Source organism: Phodopus roborovskii, unplaced genomic scaffold, assembly GCF_943737965.1.
Source record: "Phodopus roborovskii unplaced genomic scaffold, PHOROB, whole genome shotgun sequence".
Classification (NCBI taxonomy): domain Eukaryota; kingdom Metazoa; phylum Chordata; class Mammalia; order Rodentia; family Cricetidae; genus Phodopus; species Phodopus roborovskii.
The window spans coordinates 14423377-14431467 of record NW_026126416.1 but is presented as its reverse complement, the minus strand read 5'-3'; the positions used below and the strand labels follow the sequence as shown (position 1 = coordinate 14431467).

The following is an 8091-nucleotide window of genomic DNA, read 5'->3' as shown; positions in this document are numbered from 1 at the left end:
TGATATTAAACATAAACCTAGAGAATTTGTACTGTCTTTCAGAAGAGGCTGCATCTTTAATTGCTACAGTCCATTTTTGCTTAATTTCCTTTTACTTATATGCAGCCCATCCAGTTCTCCTGTGAGTGGTCGGTTAATAGTTCTTAAAATCTATACCGGATGGATCCAAGGGTATTATTCTTAAAGATATCCTTTAATTTTACAAAGTATTGGGATCTCCTTTATACAGCATACCTAGCCATCTAAAACATTCTAAAAACCTAAAGCACAGTAGGGTTTTGTTGTTCCTACAAATAGAAAACTGACTGCAGAGTCCATGACCATTTCAGATATAATTATGGGCAACGTAAAATTGAAACTGTCTTTCCTAGGAACTGTCTTCTTAAACAGTTAAAGTCATATTTGAAGATATTTTCTTCTAGAATAGTCTGCTTGTGTATATTGAAACAAACCAATATTATAAAAATAGTAAAAACATCTTGTACTTTTATTCACAAATTAGTTCTACATGCAAATTACTAAGCATGGAAAAAATGGTTCACAGCTTCCACCCTTATGATAGGAAAATAAGTTATCTTAACGACTACTTAGATATGCTTGCTACCTGTCTTCACAGAATAAGGTACTACATATATATTATATATAAATTTGCTTTTAATCTTTGTACAGTAAAGTGGACACTATTTTTTACATATATTGTAAATAGTCTCTCAGGAAACTAAATTAGAGTAAAACTGTAATTGTAGGAAATGAACTTCATACAATATAAAAATCTTATAAATTTTACAGTTCACATAATTATATTATGGCAAATCTGTAGAAATGTAAAGTATAAAATGTGAGTTATTTACAATTTGGTAGAACAAATTGCATGTTTGTGTGGGCACTATAGGCACATAATGCCCACAGGGGCCACGCGAGGGCACTGGATCTCCTGGAACTGGAATTACATATGGGTGCTAGGAACCAAACTCAGGCACTTTGCAAAAGCACCATTGTTCTTTACTGTTGAGCCATCTCTCTACCCCCAATGAAGAACAACTTTACAATGGTCAGAAAATGGATACTTTCATAGTCTAGAAAGGTGGCTTCATTCCCATTATCCCTTATACTATTTCTTTGAACTTGAGATCACAGAGACAGTGCCCAGTTATTTGACTCTCTGTTTTTTTCTGGCTTGGAATTGCTCTGTTTTGTTTTTCACAGATTTAATCAGCAAAGACAAGGCAGGATCTACGGGCCGCTTCTGTGCTGACTTTGCCGCATCCTGCTCAGCTTTCTCTACTGCTTGAATAAGTAGTTCTTCTTTCCGTTCTCGCTGCCGGGCTTTCTCCTCAAGAATTTTTTCCATAGCCTTTGTTTTCTTGAAATTAGGATCAGAGGGATCCAAATTGAATAAGTGAGAAGTGTACATTGCCTGAAACCGTGCGTCACTAACATTTACCTGCAAATATAAAGGGAACAAGAAAATAAACAGAGGCAAAGAGCTGCTGGTCATTAGTTCACAAGTGTGCATATTATGCAGTGAGACATTGGAACCACTTTCTGCAATCTCAAAAAAGATTTTTTTTTTTTTTTTTTTTTTTTTTTTTTTACCGTGTTTGTTTGTTATCTGAGACAAGGCCTGTCTTTTAAGTCTGGAACTTGCTGCTCTTGAACACAGGATTCTCCTGGCCTTGACCTCCTGAGAGCTGGGATTACAGACATATGCTATCATGTCCAGGGTAGACTCAATGGAAGTTTAAGGCCTGCCTTTCAACCTCAATGTGCAGGGTGTGCTGTTCTCTTCCCGGCAAAACCAGTATTTGAAAGGGAAGAATAGTGGTCCACATGTATAGTGACTGAAATGATGACTTTGACTGACTAGAGAAGTGGTTCCCATGGCAGGGCTTCTGATACCTGCTTAGCCTAAGATTGACTTCGGTCCATCATAAATAAGTCAATAGGACACTACCGAATTGCCTGGAGTTCAAGCAGTCTTTGCATCTTATGTAATTTTAATACATTTTAAACTTGGTATCAAGAAAAAGAAGCTACTAGCTAGGCCACGTTGCATGGGGCAGTAATCCCAGCTACTCAGGATGATGACTCAAAAGGATTTCAGATTCAGGGTCACCTTGGGCAGCTTAGGAAAACCGTTTCAAGATATAACACAAGATGGTAGCTGCAGATGTTACTCAATGGTAGAGTGCTTGCCTAAACCTGTGTGAAGCGCTAGGTTTAATCATCCTGGAACCACATGTGGGGATGGGCTGGGAGTGAAGCAAAGAAAGCCACCCTCCAGTCCAAGATTTGGTAAGATACAAAGCCCAAACTTATCCTCTACATTTCTAAAAAAGCATTACAATTTTTACTTTGAAAAGTGTACCCTTCAACCTAACCAGGCTTAGTGGTGAAAAATAAGAAAAACCTGAGTCTATTGGAGATGGATCATAGCTGTACTTACAGTGATGTCAACAGATACAATGCCAAGGATAACAAAGGAAATCACATGAAAATTGTGTGTGTGCATGTGTATGTGTGTAACCAGGTGCCTGCATGCAGAGACCAGAGGTTGATGACAGGTGTTTTCCTTTAATGCTCTCTTATATTTTGAGATAGATTCTCCCATTGAAGCTGGAGTTTCATCACCTGGGTAGGCTGGCTGTCAGCAGGCCCCTGAGGCCTATCTCCATCCCCTACAGCCCTGGGGTTATTTATAGGCATATGCTTCCACTTCTACCTTTTATGTGGGTGCTAGGATCCAAACCCAGGTCTCATGATTGTCCAGCAAATTCTTTACCCACTGAAGCATCTCCACAGCCTTATGAAAATAATGTATTTTAAAAATGTATGTAGAGGTTAGAGGACAATGTGAAGGTGTCAGTTCTCTTCTTCCACAATGTGGAGGACAGGGACTGAACTCAGGTTGTTAGACTTAGTGGCAAGCACTGCTACCTGCTCGGCCATATCACAGCTCCAAGAAAAATATTTTATGCATGGTTATGTATGTGTGAAGGTAGAGCTCATAATAAGAAATTATTCTTTGTGTTTTTTAAATTAGAAAGCCAATTAATCAGAAACTTCGTGGGAACAGATCATATATGAAAAGGTGGAGCCACAGTGGCCTTGTAATCCTACATACATGCTACCAAAAAAAAAAAAAAAAAAAAAAAAAAAAAAAAAAAAAAATCAAGGTCCTTTCCTCCACTTTGACCAAGTTCAAAGTCTTTCCTTCCAAGTTCACAACAGAAACTGTTAAGTAATTCCTAATGGATATCATGTATATAGCTGTTAGGCCCACATACCCACCATAAGAAGACAACCAAAGAGTGACAGCAATGAGATACACAGAAATTAAAAAAAGCCATTGCCCATCATGTTGGCTACTGTCCACAGTGAGAGTGAGCCCAATGTCATGTGAACTCTCAGCTGACCTTTCACAGCACGAACATCACTGCTTCTAGATTCAATATTTAAAGGCTACAGATTTTTGTTGTAACATGGCTACCAAATTAAAGGTAATTAATTCACCTAAACCTCAACCAGTGATGTGATCCACTGCAGGATGAACTGTGTTAAAAAACAGTTGCTTTGCTACCATTAGGGACCCTTGATAAGGGCTTTTCAAGGGTAACTTCATGCCTAATTTCTATACCCTGAACTGACTTTAGATTCAACTCCACCTTCAAGAAGCTAATAAAGACGTGTGCTGCCAGTTACCTCAAAGTCATCCTCAAGTAACTCCTTCTTTTTCATAAGCTGTTTCTTCTTCTTTTTGCTCAGATTCTGGTGCTCCACAATCTTGTCATAGTTGAAGTGTTTCTTGCTGTCTTCTTCCTCATCCATTACAAGCAAGGCCATTTCAGCCTATGGCAAGAAAAAAACCAAACAAACAAACTCTCCAATGTACAGTGGAATCTTTCTGCACTGCTACTCTGAGAATTGCTTATACTCAACGAGTGGAGAGTAGACAGAGGCCCAAGACACACCCAGCTTATGTCCATTCCAGGCTGTGATGTGAGGATTAGCTACAGGAAAGGAGGGAAGTAACAGCTCTTCTGCAAAAGACAGACTTCCAACACTGTAGAATAATCTGATTAGCAGGCAAAGGAACAAGAGCGCTAGGTTTGTCAAATACATTTCATCTTCACCTTGTTCTCTTTAAGTAATGACAGGAAATTTACTTGGTGATTCAAATTACAGTTTCCAGATGTGTACATTAGCAACTGGGAAAATTCTTTTGCTTGGTTTTTTTTCTCTCCTCTCCCAATGATACACTTTCATGAGTCCATTGCCTGTGAGCAAGCATTCTGTTTCTACTGACCATAAGATTAGAGAGACACCTCAAGGGTCAAGTAAACAACCCCAAGAAATAGAGAAAACACACAGGCGCACTCTCCCTGACCCTCGTATGCAAGAACATTTGAATTTCTTTCCTTCCATCACTGGCACTCACATTCAACTTCCTTCTAGAGCCATGTTCCATGAACAGATTTTTAAGTAACTTTATGAGTTCTATTTAACATGTAAGGGATAGAAAACAGAAAACTACATTAAATTGAACAGTTTAGGCAGCCAGACAAGGCCCACTGTCAGAGCAACTGGGTTATGCAAAAGCATCACAGCATTTATTTTTTGGATTTTTTTATTAATTTATTTTTTACATTCCAGTCTCAATTCCCCCTCCCTTCTCTCCTCTCGCCCCCCCCCCCCAAACCTCTCATCTGCTCCTCAGAGAGGGTAAGACCTTCCCTAGGAAGTCCACTAAGTCTGTCTGTCCTATCATCTCACTGAGCAGGACCAAGGCATCTCTTCACCCTAGGCTGAGCAAGGTATCTCTCCATACAGAACGGGCTCTACTAAGTCAGTTTGTGCATTAGAGTTAGATCTTAGATCCACTACCAGTGGCCTCATAAACTGTTCCAGCTTCACTAAAGGGTTTTTTTTTTTTTTTTTTTTTTTTTTTGAGATGGTTTCTCTGTGTAGCTTTGTAGACCAGGCTGGCCTTGAACTCAAAGAGATCTGATGGCCTCTGGGATTAAAGGCATGTACCACAACTGCCCAGCTCTTATATTTACTAAAAATAAGAGAAATTAGCATTTGACAAGCTATAACAGAATCTGTAACACAGGGCAGATTCAAATAGAACCAAAGGATAAAATATTATGTTTCAACAACAGTATTTTCTATCTTGGCCATACTACATGGTGTGAATGAGAATATCTCCTTTCAATCACAAAGGGCTTGAGAAACTTTGGCTTCATATTAGCTGGAGAAATAGTGTTTGGTTAAAGGTAACATTTAAAAACTATGTAGTTAAAATATATCTTATAATGTAGTTACAAAATTTAATGGAAAAAATCCATTTTAAAATTAGAACTACAATTTTTAAATTGCACACACCAATCATGGATAAACATTCAACAATGACCCTTTCTACCTTTTGTTTTTCTAGTTCAGCTTCTTCCTCGGAAGATGTGCTGTCTTTTGCAGATTTTGTTGATTTTTTCTTTATACCTGGTACAAGCCAACAGAGGAGGGTTACAATGACAGGATTAACAATAAAAATCTCTTTATACTATGAACAAAATGTATACAAAGAAATATCTAGCAATATCTTAACAATAAATGTCAAAACACAAGGAAGAAAAGCACAACACTGAAAGGTGGCCCTGAGCAACAGAGCACACAAGTCTTCTGGAGGGTGACTAAGTATTGAAAGTAAGGTATTTTTGTTGGTGTGTTTCTGTAATTCTAGCACTCAGCAGAGAAAGAAGGTTGTGAGTTCTAAGCTTGATATATAATTAGACCATCTCAAAACCAAAGCAACACCAGTAATTAGTAAAGAGAATCATTGAACCATGCACTGAACAAAATGGTTTAGTCCTTTTATAGTAGAGAAAAACACCCTCCAGCACACAGGTTATTTAAAAGGATGAACAATTTGCTTTATCCTAGAAAAAGAGAACCAGATTATGCCCTTATCTGTAAAACAGGTGTTTGTTTGTTTCTAAAGTTAATTTATTTTGGTGTGTCTGTATGTGGTTATGCACATACCACATTAAGTGTGAAGGCTAAAGGACAACTTGTGGGAGTTGGTTTTCCCTTTCTACCAATTGGGTCCCGGGGATTAAACTCAGGTCTTCAGTGTGGCGAGAAGCACCATCACACTCTCAGCTATATCCTGCAAGTATGCATGTGTACTAAGTGCATGCTTAGTACCCACGGATATCAGAAGAGGGTATCAGGTCCCTTGGAACTGCTATAGTTGAGTTGTCACATGGATGCTGGGAACTGAATCGAATTCTCTACAAAAGAAATACGTGCTTTTAGCCACTGAGCCATCTCTCCAGCCCCAAATGTTGAATTCAATAATAGCAACAACCTGTAGGGTTATTCTAGGGACTCTGTGGATTATTAAACTGTAAGGTAGTTACTACTTGGCACCTAGTACTATAAGATGCCTGCAAGTATTTCCATTATTATCTGATTACACATATATACCTTAGGTTTCATAGTAATTATGCTGATGCTATGACTTTTTTTTTCTTTCTTTTGTGTGTCTGAGTGTGAGGACTTCATTGGTTCTCTGAACCCTGGGACACTGTCTTCTTTTTGATAAACTATTTTTTTTCTTCCACTGAATAGAAACCAACAAACTTGGCCTGTGGATATAGTCAGTTGGCAGAGTGCTTGCCTAGCATGCATGAAGTTCTGGATTTGCTCCTCAACACAATATAGACCCAGCCATACTGGTTTAACTCAAGCCTGCAACCGAAACACTTAGGAAGTGGAGGAAGATTCCCCTTAGTTAACAGGGAGTAAGAAGCCAACTTGAGCTATATGAGACCTCATCCCCACACAATAAAACAAAAACAAACCAATGGAGAGGACTGAATGAGAAATGTCCCCCACAGTCTTAGGCATTTGAACACTTGGTCCCCAGTTAATAGTGATACCTGAGGAAGTTTGCTAGGCATGGCATTACACTGAGAACAGGTTTTTGAGTGTTTCATTTCCAGTACACTATCTCTGCTTCATGATTGTGGGTCAACATGTGAGCCCTCAGCTTCCTGCTGCTGCTACCATACCTGCTGTCATACCCTGCCATTGTAGGCTCTAAACTTCTGCAACCAAAACCCAAAATAAACTCTTCCTTCTATTAGTTGCCTTGGATATGATGTTTTAAGACAACAGAAATGTAACTAGCACACCCCAATGTCTTCTATATTAATAACAAATCAAGATGCTGGGAAGAGGGCTCAGTGGTTGAGAGCACGTGTTCCTGAATTCAGTTCACAACACCCACATGCTGGCTCATAACCACCTGTAACTCTAAGTTTTGGGGAATTCAAGAAGAGGGTACATCTTTTTAAAAAACCTTTTTGGATTCAGGTTACATGCATTATCTTTTCTTGTTTTGCCAGTTAAAACATCATGGAGAAAACTGATCATGCCTAGAGATGTTCCTGCCCACCAACTTCTGAATAGGCTGAATTTGTCCAAGATAGTCCCACCTATTATTTCAACCATTTTAGAACTTCATTCTGTGCACGTGTAGGGACACATATGCACAAGCAAGCCACAGTCGGTTTGTGTGTTATCAGAGACACCTTTTGAGACTGGTTCTCTTCACCCACTGTGGGTTTCTGGGGATGAAACTCTGGACCATCAGGTATGTGTGATAAACATTTCTACCTTCAGAGACATTTTGTCAGCTCCTACTTTAATCTTTAAATAAGTTCTACAGTCTTGAGCTAAGAATGCCTCAAAAGTTGTCCATTATTTGTCCCTGAACTGACTTCAAACTGGGCATGCTCAGTAGTGTATTCCTTAAGTGAGCATGCTTAGGAATATACCTACCTCTGTGAATGTGTAGGCTCCCTGAGCAATATCCTTATGCTGAAGAGAATACTGCTTTAGAAAACCTCTGTGTAGTACTAATCTGCTGCAGGTAATAAAGCTTTCTCAATTCTTTTATTTCTTGGCTATTTTTGTTATTTGTGCCTTTTCACTCACCAAAATGTAAACCTGTATTTGGTATATTAAGCAAAAAGCTTAATGATGTATCCATGGAAAATTATGTACTATAAAACAAAGTCTGTAACA

The 8091-nt window shown here is 38.7% G+C and overlaps 1 protein-coding gene across 2 annotated transcripts in view; it reads right to left on the bottom strand.

Annotated features, from left to right (window-relative positions):
- Positions 1–469: 469 nt before the first annotated feature.
- Positions 470–8091, bottom strand: part of Esf1 (ESF1 nucleolar pre-rRNA processing protein homolog) — a 47167-nt gene continuing 39545 nt past the window's right edge. For both annotated transcript variants that reach the window (XM_051183280.1, XM_051183281.1), the window contains exons 12-14: positions 5423–5499; positions 3703–3849; positions 470–1444 (exon numbers count right to left, since the gene is read on the bottom strand). In XM_051183280.1, coding sequence (XP_051039237.1) covers positions 1151–1444; positions 3703–3849; positions 5423–5499 — 518 coding nt within the window. In that variant the 3' untranslated portion in view covers positions 470–1150. The remainder of the gene's footprint in view (positions 1445–3702; positions 3850–5422; positions 5500–8091) is intronic.